Genomic DNA, 17773 nt, shown 5'->3' with positions numbered 1-17773 from the left:
CTGCCATAGTGATGGGGAGGGCCTGTTTAAGAATTGACCCTCACAATCTGCACTGGGAATAACTATGGTAGCAGCTTAGCCTGCAGATTTGGTCATAAACCTCCTTTTAAAGGGACACCATCATGAGCTAACAAATGCTGACAATCTGTTACCTGCTTAAACCGATGCACAGATTGCAAGGAACTTTTCTTCTTTCATACCGAATCCAATGACATGAAATGCAAGTCAGCTGCTGCGCAAGTGTCAAAAAAACGAAACAGGGAGCCAGTAAGGATTTAAATTTTTATTTTTTTTTACTTTGTACATCAATTACAGATCATGATTTGAAAAAAAATATATATTGATAGTGTCCCTTTAAGTGATCCAATTAATCACCAGGGGGTGCCCAATGTACATACTGGTAGGAAAAAAACAAGGCAATGTGAATACCTGACTTCTTCATTAGATGAAGCGACTTTTTTCTGCAGCTGATCTTGTTCTGCTAAAAATGTTACAGTATAGATGAGATTGGGGAATAGGAAACTTTTCCATGAGTAAATATGTTTATTGATAACCCTTGTTACACATTATTCATCTAATAGAAATATATATAACTTTTCCCCCAGTTTCACTTTTCCTTTCATCATGGTCCATAATCACTGATCATTTGAAGGATGCACTCTATTGTGAGGTTCATATACAGACAAGTTACTGTGGCACTTTGTTACAGAATGATTCAGCAAGAAAGGGCCTTTGGTACAGCAAGCGGTGCAAAATTATGGAAAAACCACCATACTAAAATACACCAATGGATTGTAGAAAACAGAAAAGTAATAGTAGTCCAGGTTATGAATTGCAACACAAAGAAAAAAAAACCCATAACAAAACATAAAATTGATGTGTAAATGTTTTCAATTTTGACTAGTGGAAAAGTAGTGTTAATGAAGGGGGGGGTTAGTCTTTACCAGCAAGGGAACAGCACGAGTCCCACATACCAAGCAGTATTCATCAATCAGTGCAAACATGACAAGTGATCCTGAACCTCAATAGCCCAGCAGGGAAAGAGGCCTAGGGGCAGATTTCTCGCACAGTTAGACTACACAGTCTTATGCTGGTCCTGTTTTATCACTGTGTCTAAAAGCCCATGCACACGAAAGTATGGGGGACGTATATTCAGCCGTATATACGTCCCCCATAGTTGTCCTCTAGTTGTGCCCATACAGCTGAGCAGGCAACGTTAGTGTGCATGGACCCTATGGCCTATTTCCCACCAGTGAGCTTGATGTGTGCAACTCGCATTGTGTGCTTGCTTCTCAGTTCAGTTCTGGACATTCCAGCAATTTTATGATCCTTCAAACTTGCTGGTGGGCAGTAGGTCTTAGACATGGTAATAAAACTGCTGTAGGATAAGACCGTCTGGTCCTGCATTGCACCTCCTGTTAGTTGGTCTTGTACGCACCATAAAAAACTGCAAAATTATGATGCATGTGCATAATATTTAAAGCTCCCTCTTTTTATTCACAACACAAAAAAGGTCCAAAAGTTGTTGTAAAATGTCTATAATTCTTCTTAAAACCCTTAATAATTGCAGTTCAAGGCATTTTCAGAGTTTCCTGACACAAATCTGCCCCATAGTATCCAAAAAGGGGACACCCCATTACCAGGTGCGCCATACTGGTTTCATTCCAAAAAATCGAATTACTTTGAACCAAGAGATAAGGCATGGCATAGTGTTGCTGGTTACCTTCCAGTGCCATCATTGTCTATGGTTGCTAAGGCTATGCTTTTTAGATCATCCTTCTGCACTCCTGATATGCTTTAGTAATCCCTTGCAACCTCTGTGCCATTTCTCGTTTGTTCACTGTCCAGAGTATACATGGACACACCCTTTGATAAAAGACAATGCTCAGTTACTTGGTGGAACAACATAAGAACAGCACATATCAGGATGGCAAACAGATCTGCACAGCATCACATCTATACCAACTCGTCCGATCACAGACCTCTGAAGAAGGGTACCCGAGACACGCGCGCTTGGTTTATAATGACCTAATCATCCTCATGTAGCTGTAGTCAGTGCAGTTAGTAGCAGCTCTCTCATTATTATTCACTTGCACCTTATTAAACACATAATTTAATCACAGAAAAAAATATCAAGAATATTAAAACCATCTTCAATATACTGTAAAACTCATGACCAATATGGCACCCTTTGCATACACTGCAGTTTATTTCACAACAAACCATGAAACCCAATTAATAAAACAAACAACAAAAAAAACAAACATTATATATAGGCACCAGCCCAAAAAAGGCATTTGGAATAAGCTGAAGAACTGCAATTTGAAAGATCATTGTAATCCGTGTATATTGGTTTGGACTTAAAAGGGCAAAACAGGGTAGAACTACTGAAATATAAACCCAGGTATGGATAGAGAAGGATCTTCCTCCATAGGACGATCACTTGATGCATGCCGGTCTAGTTCTCATAGCAGGAGAGCGCACCCTTGGAATGTTTTCAGGTCTGGAGTTTGTGTCCTGTGAAGCACGTGTGTATTTTGTGATCCCCAAGTTTCATATTAATGGCAAAAGATTTGCAATGAAGTCAGCATTTATTAAAAAAAAAAAAAAAAAACCTGAACCAGGTAAGGTGGTAAGATGACATGCGGCTTTTCACATGCATAAACGGCTGTTGATATTTACCAGAGGAAAACAAATCCAAACCAAAATGACCCATTTCAAATGGAAAAAGTAGAATCATGGCAGGAACGCAAACTTGTCACTATGATTAGACACTTAAAAGGATGTAAAACGGCAGACCATGGGAATCCACAAGGTTTCTTGTCTGTAGTACCCTGTATTTCTTGCACTGGCCTTGTCTCAAGTGACGCACTCCATGTGGGGTGCACCTAGGCTACTGGTTGCAGAGTCCACAAGGTCTTACTCTAGACTGCATTGGCAGGTGTGCCATTGTGAGTCACTGCATTAAGATTAGGGCTGCTGGCTTGATGGCTGAAGGTCCGATGGGTGGAAGCCCCCACCTCAAACACCTCATGGATGGCTTTTCGAAAGCAGTGAAAATTATAGTCTATTAATCCTGCAAAAGATAAAAAATAAAATGTATAAAAATATTTCACCGATTTCTTGAAGGTAAACAATGTTTGTATTGCAAAACAATATTTTATACTATTTAAATGTGTCCACGAAAAGAGCTTAACTAATAGATTCCTAGAAAAAAAATGATTTGTGGAGCAGTGTGTGCCCAAAGCCGTCAGAAACAAAATGTATAGTTTTATAGAGAGCACCAAGTGAGCACCCATTGTGTACTTACATCATACTCTAAGTGCATGCGACCTATCCAATATAAAACCCCCACAGAGGAGGCAGAGGCCAATGATGTATACGTCCCCCGAAGCCTCTAACAGCTTCCTGTGTTTCCTGCAGGATGTGATGTACACTGATCAGACAAAAGCCAAAAGAATGGCTCCGTCTTACAGTAATGTATAAGGACACATTCAGCATGCAAGTCAGGAGCTTTCCTGCCATCCATGCGGATAGTGAAAAAATGCATGCCCAAGATTCACAGGCTGTTACAGTGTGCAGAAGCCAGAGCAAGGAGGGGCTTTGGTAATGCCCACAAGTCGATTTTACAAGGAAGGAGGCCAGGTATTAGAAAATTATGAGACAATTACCACAGTCACAATGCCTGAACCTGTGAGTAAGTGCTCCGGGATTATCGTGCTTGATTGTCATTGCAGATCTAACAATATATTAAAAGTTATTACCAGTGGTGAACCCCATAACAGAAAAAACTGCCATATGACAAAAATGCCACTTTGTCATTTGGCAACTCACAAAAAAAACTTAAATAAAAAGTGATCAAAATGTCGTACAAGTCCCCAAAATTGTAGCAGTGAAAAAGTCATTATGTCCTGCAAGCTCCACACAGCTCCATACCCCAATAAATGAAAGGTTTTCAATGTATTTATTTTTTAAACCCATATCAATTTGGTATCCCCAAAATTGTACCGACACGAAGATTGAAGGGGAGACGTTATTTGGAGCACACAGTGAAAGCCGTAAAAACAGAGTCTAGAAGAAAACGGCACATAAGCGTTTTTTTCATCAAGTTCACTGCTACTAGGAATTACAATTGGTAGCACAGAAAACAAGTCCTTATAAAGCTCTGTAGATGGAAAAATTTTTTAAAAAAAAGTTAAGGATTTTTTAAGAAAGGGAGCAAAAAAAAAAAAAAAGGGGGAAAAAGGCATTGGCAGCAAGGGGTTAAGCTCTACATAGACTAATGGATGTATTGCAGAGGAAATGCAGAAAAAACTGGGACATACTTCATTGTTCAAATACAGACCAAAAATAAGGGATTAAATGTAAATAGCTCAACAGAATATTAAATCTGTTTACAAACTGCTTGCAAACACCACTGGTCTATATTCTAAAGCTTTTCAGAAACCAAAGATAAATCATCTTTGTACAGATTTACACATTGAATTCTTACTTTGCAGTCAGTCATGATAAAGGAGCATTCATAGTAATTGTTAATTATACTACATGACAAGCATCCTCCCTGCACTACCATTGTCCTACCTTTTCTCTCGAAGCTTTCTTCCCTAAGAATACACACGAGTGACAGAAACTTTGTAACTTCTTTCAAATACAGAACAGTTGTGTTGTTAAGCTTGATAATGGCCATCGATTCCTTGTCATACGCCGTCCCATTACACTCGGCCTGCAAGCTGGGGGAATAAAAAAGGTTTCAAATGACACAGGAAGTTTGGATGGGAGTCCACAGGACACAGACAAATTCTTGTACAGGAGGAGACATTAGCATCATGCATAAAGATGTCGCCCACTCAGGAGTGGTGGGTGTACTTCATAATAGGAAACTAACCTGATCACGGACCATTAACCCTTCTTGCAGCATGATACCTTACTTTCAATCAATAGAAACCAAGTACTGCAATGTGTGGAGATCAGGGAAGCAGTTATATCACTTATAATAGGCTTTAAGGAGGATTTTTCACCACCTCACTTACATGGAGATGAAAGATGGCACTTTGGATTTTCTTTCTAGTCACCACGGTTGAGGATATATCATTACCTGTATCTGACCATTGTAATTTGTATGATGTCAGAGAGGAGGACCATGAAAATGCAAATGCCACGCAAGCACAGCGCAATCTTGTCTCCATCCTCACTCAAGTAGCCCCCCCCCCTCCATGTCTGCTACCCCCTTATTACAAAGAAAATTTCCCCAGGTCTCACAAAGCAAGTCCCTGGGTCTAGTCCACCATCCTCCCATAGAATCCGCCCTGAAGGTCTAGTGCCCTCTCCACAAAAAGAATCACGCTCCCCCCGGTAAAGGTCCCCGGACGTGCCCTAGCAGTATATAGGGGGTCCCCGGACGTGCCACAGCAGTATATAATAGGCCAAGTAAAATTTAAACAAACCTGCCTGCGCTCCCTGTAGCCGCCTCCTCTGCTCTCTCGGCATCTTCTGCTCCAGGCGCTGACGTCGTTGCTTAGGTGACGGAGTCTGGGTCGTAGATATGAGTCCTCTCTATGACCCAGGTGCCGTCGCCTAAGCAAGGACATAAGCAGATGGGTTGGACAATGGTTGCAGGCAGCAGTAGTACCCCTGCCTGCATCCAGTGATCAGCAATCTGTGATTCTAAAGACATTGCTGATCACCTACCATCAGTTGTGCACCGCCGCTATAGATGCACATAGAGAAATCAAAGATTACGATTGTTCATGGTAGCTTCTCTGACATTGCCTGCTGCTGATTGAACAGTGTAAGAGAAAATTAGCATAACACACACCTCCAGCTCCTCCACTCCACTGACAGATTACAAAGGTCAGATACTGGGAGTGATATCTCCGCAGCTGTGGGTGCTACAAAATTCAAAGTATCCCCTAATTCTCATATAAGCGAGATGGTGAAAGGTCCCCTTTAAGTATTTTTGTTACAATACTATTGCACTATATACTTCACCGGCCACTTTATTAGTGTCCAACTGCTCGTTAACACTTAATTTCTAATCATCCAATCACATGTCGGCAACTCAGTGCATTTAGGCATGTAGACATGGTCAAGACAATCTCCTGCAGTTCAAACCGAGCATCAGTATGGGGAAGAAAGGTGATTTGAGTGCCTTTGAACGTGGCATGGTTGTTGGTGCCAGAAGGGCTGGTCTGAGTATTTCAGAAACTGCTGATCTACTGGGATTTTCACGCACAACCATCTCTAGGGTTTACAGAGAATGGTCCGAAAAAGAAAAAACATCCAGTGAGCGGCAGTTCTGTGGGCAGAAATGCCTTGTTGATGCCAGAAGTCAGAGGAGAATGGGCAGACTGGTTCGAGCTGATAGAAAGGCAACAGTGACAAATCGCCACCCGTTACAACCAAGATAGGCAGAAGAGCATCTCTGAACGCACAGTACGCCGAACTTTGAGGCAGATGGGCTACAGCAGCAGAAGTCCACACTGGGTGCCACTCCTTTCAGCTAAGCACAGGAAACTGAGGCTACAATTTGCACAAGCTCATCGAAATTGGACAGTAGAAGATTGGAAAAATGTTGCCTGGTCTGATGAGTCTCGATTTCTGCTGCGACATTCGGATGGTAGGGTCAGAATTTGGCGTCAACAACATGAAAGCATGAATCCATCCTGCCTTGTATCAACGGTTCAGGCTGGTGGTGTCATGGTGTGGGGAATATTTTCTTGGCACTCTTTGGGCCCCTTGGTACCAATTGAGCATCGTTGCAACGCCACAGCCTACCTGAGTATTGTTGCTGACCATGTCCATCCCTTTATGACCACAATGTACCCAACATCTGATGGCTACTTTCAGCAGGATAATGCGCCATGTCATAAAGCTGGAATCATCTCAGACTGGTTTCTTGAACATGACAATGAGTTCACTGTACTCAAATGGCCTCCACAGTCACCAGAGCTCAATCCAATAGAGCATTTTTGGGATGTGGTGGAACGGGAGATTCGCATCATAGATGTGCAGCCGACAAATCTGCGGCAACTGTGTGATGCCATCATGTCAATATGGACCAAAATCTCTGAGGAATGCTTCCAGCACCTTGTTGAATCTATGCCACGAAGAATTGAGGCAGTTCTGAAGGCAAAAGGGGGTCCAACCCGTTACTAGAATGGTGTGCCTAATAAAGTGGCCGGTGAGTGTATATTACAAGCAATCAGATCACAGGTTCAACCACCCTTGGGGGTGAAGTAATAAAATAGTTTTTAAAAAATTAGTTAAAAAAAAATAACTATGTTTTCCTAAGTCTAAAAACAGACATTTAAAATATGAAAATCCAGTAGTCATCCTTGAGACATTAAAAAAAAAAGACCCCTTAGGAAGCCAGACACACTGAACCAATACGTATTACAAAATACATTATGACTTTGTATAATGAACCCACAGCAAATATATTTACCTGTATATACAAGAAACATCTATGACAACATCTATCATATCACAACAAAGCTCGTAGGACTGCATGTCTACAGGAGAACTGTCTGTTGCAATATAGATCTTGCTGACCACATCAAATAAGAAAGCCTTTTCAATGCCAGAATTCTGAAATAAAATAATAGAAAAATCATAATGTAATGAAGAAACTAGAATCACATATTTCCCTTATAAAACAAGTCTTTTTTTGTTACTGGGAGAATAGCCAATATGTCTGCCTGGATATTTCCCCTATACCTGCCCATCTTGTTTTATTAAACACATCAGAGAAATAAAAGTGGAGTGCTTTGCCGGCAGCTCTGGTTAATGCTTTGTGAGAGCTCAGAGAGCGCTCTGCAGAGCATAGTTCCAGAAAAGGGGGGATGTAAGTTCGCTCACAAGTGTGTCTGAGGATCTATTACAAAGCCGCCAGAAATCACATGCAATGTCACATGTCTCACACACATTCCACTCAGCAGTATAATGGATGTTTCCTAGCATCCAAGTTTTACCATGCAGTCACATATGGAGGAATAACTAGGTAGAATATGTATTTTGGCCACAATGATTTGACAAATAAATAACTGAACAAGTAAAAGGCAAAAAGCTGAAAAATTCCCGATTTCTACTGCCTGACAACAATCCTTGTGAAGTGCAGCTGAGCAAACATGTAAGGTATGGAAGTGTGGTTACCAGGAGTTCACAGATACTTCTGTTTGACCTACATAAACTTTGCAGTCTACAAATTTAAAGGACATCTATCACCAGATCAAAGATTGCAAACCAAACCTACAGACATACTGGTGTGTGCCCCCCCTGGTAGGGTCTGCTGGTCTTTTAGATTCTTAAGCCCTTGTTTTTAAGAGGTGCTTTAAAAATTATACAAATGAGCCTGAGGAGCTCCAAGCTTCATTAACTACTACGGAGCCTAAAGCCCCTCAAACTCATTTGCATAATTTTAAAAACTTTTTTTTCTTAAACACTAGGGCATAAGAAGCTAAAAGAAGGGGGCACTCACCAGTATGTGAGTGTCCTTGGTTTACAATCCTTGATCTGGCGATAAATGTTCTTTAACCCCTTCCCGCCGCAGCCCTTTTTCGTTTTTGCGTTTTCATTTTTCACTCCCCACATTCAAAAATCTGTAACTTTTTTATTTTTCCATGTACAGAGCTGTGTGATGGCTTATTTTCTGGGTAACAAATTACACTTCAAAATGGTGGTATTTTATATTGCCGTGTACTGGAAAGACGGGAAAAAAATTCCAAATGCAGTGAAATTGGTAAAAAAACCGCATTTGTGCCGTATTCTTGTGGGCTTGGATTTTACGGATTTCACTGTGCACCCCAAATGACATGTCTACTGTATTCTTTGGGTCGGTACGATTACGGGGATAACAAATTTGTATAGGTTTTATAATGTTTTCATACATTTAAAAAAAATTAAAACCTCCTGTACAAAATTTTTTTAGGGGGATTTTGCCATCTTCCGGCGCTAATAACTTTTTCATACTTTGGTGTAATGAGCTGTGGGTGGTGCCGTTTTTTGCGGATTTTGATGACGTCTACAATGTTAACATTTTTAGGATGGTACAACCTTTTGATCACTTTTTATAGTATTTAAAATTTCTTTTTAAAATGGCAAAAAAGTGCCATTTTTGACTTGGGCGCGATTTTTCGTTACGGGGTTAAACGCAGTGAAAAAACGTTATCATATTTTGATAGATCGGGCATTTTCGGACGTGGTGATACCTAATGTGTTTATGATTTTTACTGTTTATATCAGTTCTAGGGAAAGGGGGGTGATTTGAATTTTTAGTTTTCTTTTATTATAACTTTTTTTTATTTTTACTATTTTTCAGACTCCCTAGGGCAGTAGTGGCAAACCTATGGCACTGGTGCCAGAGGCGGCACTCAAAGCCCTTTCTGTGGGCACCCGAGCCATCACTCCAGCACACCAGACGAGACTCAAAGAATCTTCCTGAAGTTACAAGCAACTTAAAATATGTTCAGTCATATTTTGATACTGACTTCACTACTTGGGAGTGTAGGATGAGGGAGAATTAGACAGGGTCGAATTATTTTTGGAGGACCTGTGTTGCTGTCCTCAGGAGGCCAATATGATCGAAAGTTGTTGAACGGGGAGCAATAAGTTACTGTTTTAATTTTTGGTTGGCACCTCGCGATAAAAAAGCAGGGTTTTGGGTTGCAGTTTGGCCACTCGGCCTCTAAACGTTCGCCATCACTGCCCCAGGGTACTTTAACCCTAGGGTGTCTGTACGATCCTATCATATACTGTCATACTATTATGGCAGTATTACTAGCATTACTAGTATGGCAGTATATGTGTATTTTACTACTCATACATTACAATGTGTTAATAGCACATTGTAATGAATGGGTTAGCTCGAAGTAGCTTCGGGTCTTCGCGAGACCAGAAGCTTCCATGGCGACGGATCGCCACTCCCCGATGACGTCACGGGGAGCGACGATCCTCAGAAAGATAGCGGCGACGATCTGTAGGAAAACACCCGCAATCGGTGCTAGCACCGATCGCGGGCGTTACCGGTAAGCCTTTGCTGTAATATGCAGCAAAGACTTACCGGCAATGGAGACGGCTCGGCCCGCGAGCCCTCTCCATGCACCGGGACCCGACATGTGACGTACACATGTCGGTAAGGGGTTAAGGGGCCAGCATTTGGGGAGGAAAATTCTATACTAACCCCTCTGGTGGAGGTTCCCGACTCTCTGGCACATCCACTTCTGATAGTGAGGATTTTTATGGCACAGTGTAAAAAAAATAAAAAAAATCACTCCAGGAGACGTCTGGATGGTTAAGTATAGAATTTTTATCTATTACCCCTCCAAAATAACAATTTTCCTAAAGAACTGTGAGTATTCAGCAATATACACAACTAGATATAGTTTTACCCAGAAATTAGTATTTAGAAATATCCTTTGCGTGACATCTTTCCACTATATCAAGCTGTGTATAAGCTGCATTAAGCTAAGGAATATGAGGCAAACAACTTCTACTGTCCAGAGGTATACAATGAATCAATAATAGGATATGGCATCTCCCAAGACACTTTGAGGTTGTAAGATTTTATTATGTGGGTTCTAACAGCCTTGTCAAGCAAGAATGATAACTTCCAGCACATCCTACATTTTACCTACAGGCAGCAGGACATAACAGGGACCAAGATGAAAATCTACTTACAGATATGAAAATGTTCAGCAGGTTTTCTAATGTCGGCAATTGTGGAATCAGTTTCTGCACAACTTTACTGAAAGCTTCAAATATTGAGTGGTCATAAATACTTGTCAGGTAGAAACTGCAGGAAGAGAGAAATTGGTGTAAATCAAGAGTCTCCATGACAGAACAAGAGCTGCCAGGCCAGTCATACAAAGCCATCACGATTGCCATTTGCTGAAGGACTGGCTTCTCCCAACCTTCCACATTATACGTGGCATTTGACAGGTTTACCAGAGCACTTTTTGGTGTTCGAAACAGAAAAACAGACAGAGCGCTATGATATCCATTTGCCATTTCCAGCTAGATATAAGCCTTTTCTTGATGGACAAATCCTTTAAATGTTTAAATATCTTATTTGACATGTGTAAGGGGAAAAAAAGCTGTAAAATACATTCAGTTGATTGTCTTTGTTTCCTGCATGGAAGGGGGTCAGTGTAACAGGAGCCCATGTCAACAGATTGACAATAAAATGCAGAGCAAGTACATCCTCACAATGAAGAGGGCTGAGGCTCCTTTTGAAATGCAAATGTGATTATTTGGGGGGAGGGGGAAGAAAGGGCAAGAAGGACAGAATAGAGTAGCTTACCTTAAATGGAGTTTTTCCAGTCCAACATCAGCCAGGTCATCATTAGCTCTCTGGTGAATATCTCTTTGTGTTTCTATCTTATGGTCATCTGATAAACCATCTACTTTGTGAATGAAAACTTCAAAATTCATGTCAGGATTTGCCTTATAAGCTTTGGTGACTGTGACGTGAAGTCTTGCGAGGGATTCCATGTAATCATCCTGCATGGAGATGCCAAAAAGGAGACATGGAAATTCATATATACACATATAGAAACATCTCAGGCCCTATGAGAATCACCTTTAAAATCTGACTAAAGCAACATTTTCAGTGTACTGTACTAACTACAGGTATCTTTGATTTGCTATAAATTGTTTGTTATAATACTCACTGACAGAACAAAAATAAAAGGCTGTGGCAGGAATGTATTATGACTGGGTGCATCCTGCACAAGTTGTGATCCTGTTCCGCTAGTGCACAATGCGCCCAATATACTAAAAGACTCCATGTGTCTGGATTAATTCTACACCAGGTCTGGACAGGCCAAAATTCATGCACCAGGTTGGGTTTCCTCACCTCAGCCTCTTCCCAACACACTTGGTATGAGGGTGAGAGACAAATAGTCTGGCCTATGGTCTACTTCCAGGTCCATCCATCAAATGATTGGTGGAGGTGTCATTAATATGTTTGGCCAGGACAGCCCTTTGAAGGGGTAGAAGTACACAAACCTTATATTACATGAACAAACTACAACTATGCTTTGAAATGCAATGGAAATATGGCTAATGTGCAACAGTGTGCATACTGAGGCTGGGGAAAACTACTACATGCACAGTATGCTGTATGGCTATCATAGTGCAAAAACTCAAAAGCACCAAAAACTGAAGAAGATACCCTTACCAAGGCTTACAATCTTCTAAATACCTGAACTGAATCGCCAACCATGTAATGCAGAACACTTTCCAATGTGGTTTAGTTTATAGAAGGCTCTCAAACCTAATCTATGATGCCCTTACTGTCACATGAGGTTTCCTGTTATTATATGCTGAACTATTCTTCAAAGTCTATATTTTTAATTCATTAAATGGAGTAATTTTTAATGACCTGACAAGCTAGACCTTTACCTGTAACAACATATAATGGAATACTACTACTCATATGTAAGGCTACATTCACATCACATTTAATGTGTAAGATGAACAAGGGAAATTTCCGATATATAGACCAAGCATATCTATATATATCCAGTAAATGTCATATACTATAAAAACACAGTACAGGCTGTCCTCTACTTAGGAACACCCGACTTACATACAACCCCTAGTTACAAACGGACCTCTGGATGCTGGTAATTTATTGTACTTTAGTCCCAGGCTACAATGATCAGCTGTAACAGTTATCAAAGGTGTCTGCAATAAAGCTGCATTGTTAATCCTGGTTCTTATGACAACCCAACATTTTTAAAATACAATTGTCACAGAGAACAAAAAATATTTGTCTGGGGTTACAATTATAAAATATACAGTTGCATACAAATTCAACTTGAAAACAAACCTACAGAACCTTGTACATAACTGCCTGTATAGAAGTGTGTCCTATGCCTTTTCATCCTGCTAAGCAGCCACTGATGCCTACAGGGGATGGGTGCAAAGTAGTGCATCCCTCCCCCGCTAAGCGCATAGTTGCTCAGCAGAAGAGAAATTCCCAGTGTCAAAGTTCATATAAGGATAGTGACATCACTGGGGGAACACAATCACTGGCTGCTGTTACTGGTTGTACTTTCAGCCACTTTCATGGGGGAGGAACAGGATGAAATATCCCACTTTATGTGCAGTGAGATACATCTTTGGCCTCCATTAAAAACTTACAAGATGATTACACCTGACCTATACTTATAAAGGAGGGTGAAAACGCAATGTAAGCCCAGTCTTATAGACAAAAAAAAAAAGACTATTTTTGCCTTTCAACAATTACTGTCTAACTATAGAGGCTGCAGAATGCATTTCTTATGATGCACCTATATGTGGTATAGACAATCACCTGAGCATCAATCACATAAATTAACGCTCCTGTCCCTCGGAAAATCATTTCGTAGTCAAACGTTGGGTCAAAGAAGTCCACTTGTCCTGGAAAGTCCCAAATTTGGAAATTGACAAAAGAACTATTAGATATGTCATCCTTGTAGATTTTGTTGGTGCTTTCCAAGAACAATGTTTCATTAGGAGACATCTTATGGAATACCACCTGCGAGATAGAAGAAGGAAAAGGTGAGATATAGCAACATTTTTACAATCATTCTACAACTGCTTGTAATACGGTCCTAAGATTTTTTTTTACGTTCTATAAAAGTAGACCTGAGATACTTTGTAACTTTTTGGACAGTTGGACAGTTTATGAGGATGACCATTCTAAAGAACAGTAGTTCCTGAGAATTGATCCATTTTAATGTATAAATACTTATTTGTTCAGATTTTTTATGCAACAAGAAAGATGGTAGCGAGACAACAGCACATTGCCTTGTGTAAATTGCATTGGGAGAAACCATATGTTTCCCCCAAACAGTAGCAATGAAATCCAGCATTTAAAAGGGAACCTTTTAAGGGATATAACATTACACAACCCACAGATCCTTATGAACCCGTGGTTTAGTGTCTGAAATCACACTCTATTATTTCAAATAAGTTTAAAAAAAAGGAAATACTTACCTTGTTCCAGAGAGGTTTCAATGAAACTGGCTTAGTACACCCAGATTTACTGTGAGAGCACTCTAGGTATAGCACACGAGCAATGAACATGGGGTGTACTATTCCGGCTTCTTAGAAGAACTGCACAGGTGCTGTAAGCACCGGAGAGTCCAATGCGTCTTATCAGACCCGGCTGTTTGATTTGTAAAGCGCTACAGAATATGATGGCGCTATATAAATTATTATATTATAGATTATGATAAGTCTAAACATATGTGGGTGGAGTTGCAATACGGTGATTTAGGACACTAAAACACTTGTCCACAAGACCTTTAGGTGATTCAGTGTCCCAACTCAACCTGACAAGTTCCCTATAATTGCCAACCAGGTACGTGATCCTAACATATCCATGTAGAAACATACAAAAACACATAAGAGAAGGAGTTGTGGGCGTGATTTACTTATCTAAGACCAAAGTACATCATAGCCAAAAAACTGAAGGTTGTTAAAAGGAAAAATAAAAAAACAGATGAATTCTTCCTCTGGAATTGTCCTATGGCCGGCATTGGTTATACTTGTCATAAAATGGTTCCAAAGTTTGGCAAAATAGATCTAGATCTGCACTTTTGGCTGTTCATTATTTATATAGCCAAGTCTTAAGGAGAAAAGTTGTGAAACTAGAACAAGTTAGCAGAAGTCATTGACAGAGCAGCCCCCAAGTTGCAGTCATTGGGTGGTTTAGTAGGGTCCAAAAGCAAGGAGACTTCTCATAATGGGAGGTCTTGTGTGCTATAGTATCTCAGCTACTTATTTTCCAGGAATTAGAGAGAAAAGACAACGTGAGGGGCGGATGTCTACCACTGGGCACTTGGATTAGCTGGCACTATACCTCCGGCAGCAACCACTTACTGATGTATTTGGCAAGGGGCAGAGCAGCTATAAATTATTCATGATTTAAGGAATACCAAATATATCAACACAGCATTTTCAATTAAGACTTTGCAGAGGAATTAAAGCCAACCTCGGTGCATTTCATCCCTGATATGTTAGTGCTACCTTAGAGCAGCAGTGTGACACTACAACGGTGCTTTCCATCCCAAGTACAAATCTGCTCATATTAAATCCACGGAAATCTGCCAGTGTTCCCAGCATAGACAATAACAATTGTCACTACAAGACACTAAAAAGCCTGCCCTAAAGAATATCTACCATTGGATAAACCAGGGACACTTACGCATAGATCCAGGCACTGTGACTGTGGTAATATTCTTATATTTCTCATCTATGGTCTCCTTCCTTCCAAAAATCAACTTTTATAATTATGCTAATAAGCCTTAATGGCTCATACCGCTATGGATATTGAGTATGGAGAGGCACACATACAAACTTTCACTCCATCCCAACAACCCCTTTTAGTGCATTTTTGGCAATGAGTGCATACTACTACTACATGTGTAAGTAACAGAAAAGAGGTGGCTACAGCGGGTGTCCAAAATGTCTAGTGAGTAACACAAAAGAATGAAAAAATTTGCCTAAGCAATATATGACATTTCATTCACATACCTCCCCCATCTGTTCCTCAGACATGTACAAGTCACCCGCTATTTCGATAACCTTCCAAAATAGGGGGAAATATTGCCAGGTCCCCTATATGATGGAACCCACAGATCATGATAGGCTCTGAGTCTACTGGACCTCTGCCCACAACTCTCATCAATGGGGACAGGGAATAGCACTGTGCAGGGAGGATTAAGGAAGTTTTACAGGAGTCATGAGGATGTGCAGATAGCACATGATCGCCCTTGGTGTGTGACAGGAAACACCATTATCTGACCTCAAAATCCAAACACTGGGTGGATCTAGGGGGCACAATCCCCTCCACAAATAATGGACCCAACAGCCATGTTGCGGGACCCCAATCCTCCTCGTTCCGATCCCCAGTACTCTACACGTGATACACCTCCGGGGCTGCACTAATGGAGAGGCCGCTACTCACCTTCTGGATGGACGACTTGCCGCTCCGCCTCATCCCCATCAGAAGGATCCGGGGTTTGCTGTCGGACGCCGTCGAAGACTCGTCCATTTCGGACTCATCCGCCCCATAACCGAAGTCCTTGGGGAAGGAGTCGGCCACCCCGTAGCTGCCGGTGAGCGGCTCGTCCACCGCGTACTGAATAGACATCTTGTGCGGTTGTAGACGCTGTTCACAGGTGCCGCCGCCGCGGTGTTCCGGTCACCATAATCCAGGCAGCACTGTCACGTGATAAAACGGTCCCGGTAGTTCAGAGCCTCCCCAAATCGTTCAGCTCCCCCTGGCGGTAGGTGATAAGATGGCCGCGCGCGGGGCTCCTCTCCGCTGCCTTGTATTGTTGTTACTGTACCGGGAGATAAGAACTCCGTTCTCTTTTGCAGATTCCTGGAGCTACCAAACCCTCCGTCCAGCTCACACCCAGTGTCCTGCGTAGCGCTCCCTCATTGGCCAATGCATCAAGATCCGCGGCTGTCTGATTGGTTGCACGAACTAGTCAGTCACCAAAGTCTTTCAGCAAACTAGGTTGTATTAGGGTCATGTGGCTGGTAATCACCTGACCCAGTGCACAGAGGAGGGGGTTAGGGTGTCACACGTGACCTTTAACCCAGCCACTTCTCCTGCAGACCAAGCAGTATTTGTTGTAGCAATAGGGCACCAATTATTACTTTGTGATCTATGCTCTACAGAACTTTTCAGGGTCAAGTAGTGCTGAAGTGGGCGCCTTGCCACAGTCAGAGTGCACCAGGGAAAATATTCCTGCTGTAATACATGCTATCCTAAAATAAAATACATGACTTTCTGGATATTTAAAGGAAACCTACCACTTGTAGTGGCAGGTTTCCGATGTCAATACCGAGCACCAGCTCAGGGTGAGCTGGTGCCGGAGCTTATTTTAGTTAGTGTTTTAAACCGCGGTATCGCGGTTTAAAACACTTTTTAAACGTTGTAGCCGGCGCAGGCAGGTACGCGCTCGACGCTTACCGTGCACGCGGCTACATAGGAAGTGAATGAGAGCCGCGTGCACGGTAAGCGCCGAGCACGTACCTGCCTGCGCCGGCTATAACATTTAAAAAGTGTTTTAAACCGCGATACCGCGGTTTAAAACACTAACTAAAATAAGCTCCGGCACCAGCTCACCCTGAGCTGGTGCCCGGTATTTCCATCGGAAACCTGCCACTTCAAGTGGTAGGTTTCCTTTAAAGGGAACTTGTCATCAGAAGTTGGCCTAATAAACCACTACTAGTATATTGTCAGGTAGTGTAACACCTTCTAGTTTTTGTTTCTTTCATGTCCCAGATTGGTGGCATCATCCTAAAAATCAACTTTGAAGTGAGAGGTAAATTGGTTGTATGAAGTCAAGGAGGCGGAGACTTTAACACTAAAACCGCTCCTCTGTGATTGACGTTGTGCATCGGACTTCAGGAGACCAGGTTAGTGATGTCTCTGGATGCAGGACCATCTATAGTAGTGAAGGGGGTTTTCTGAGGAAGAGAGAGCTTGATTTCAGTGTTAAAATCTCCTCCTTCTTGACTTTATACAATCTATTTACATCTCACTTCAAATTAGATTTTCTGGATGATGCCACCACACTGGGTCACGAGAGAAACATGATCTGGAATATGGTAAACTGCTTGGCAATATACTGGTAGTGGTTTATAGGTCCATTTCTGATTACAGGTTCCATTTAATAGGACATGTCAGGTCAGTAGACCAGTGGTTTAATGTCTCAAATAGCCCTGTTTTAGGACTCCTAACGAGTACAGAAGGAAAAACTAAAGGGTC

At 41.6% G+C, this 17773-nt stretch overlaps 1 protein-coding gene across 1 annotated transcript; it reads right to left on the bottom strand.

The window, feature by feature from the left end:
• Positions 1-268: 268 nt before the first annotated feature.
• RRAGC (Ras related GTP binding C) lies at positions 269-16465 on the bottom strand. Its single transcript, XM_072136734.1, has 7 exons — positions 15956-16465; positions 13316-13519; positions 11297-11496; positions 10675-10789; positions 7445-7587; positions 4582-4730; positions 269-3076 (listed from the first exon to the last, which is right to left on the bottom strand). The coding sequence occupies exons 1-7, from the start codon at positions 16139-16141 to the stop codon at positions 2925-2927; spliced, it is 1149 nt and encodes a 382-aa protein (XP_071992835.1). The 5' UTR covers positions 16142-16465; the 3' UTR covers positions 269-2924.
• Between the last annotated feature and the right edge of the window lie 1308 nt (positions 16466-17773).

The sequence above is a fragment of the Engystomops pustulosus genome, chromosome 2, assembly GCF_040894005.1.
Source record: "Engystomops pustulosus chromosome 2, aEngPut4.maternal, whole genome shotgun sequence".
In the NCBI taxonomy this organism is placed as follows: domain Eukaryota; kingdom Metazoa; phylum Chordata; class Amphibia; order Anura; family Leptodactylidae; genus Engystomops; species Engystomops pustulosus.
Note: the sequence above shows the minus strand (reverse complement) of the source record. Positions and strands in the feature narration are given on the sequence as shown.

Coding starts and splice junctions, on each gene's coding strand:
- RRAGC (XM_072136734.1), bottom strand. CDS start 16,141: ATGTCTATTCAGTACGCGGTGGACGAGCCGCTCACCGGCAGCTACGGG. Junction 13,520..15,955: donor GCAAGTCGTCCATCCAGAAG/GTGAGTAGCGGC, acceptor TCTATCTCGCAG/GTGGTATTCCATAAGATGTC. Junction 10,790..11,296: donor CTGGAAAAACTCCATTTAAG/GTAAGCTACTCT, acceptor CTCTTCCTGCAG/TTTCTACCTGACAAGTATTT.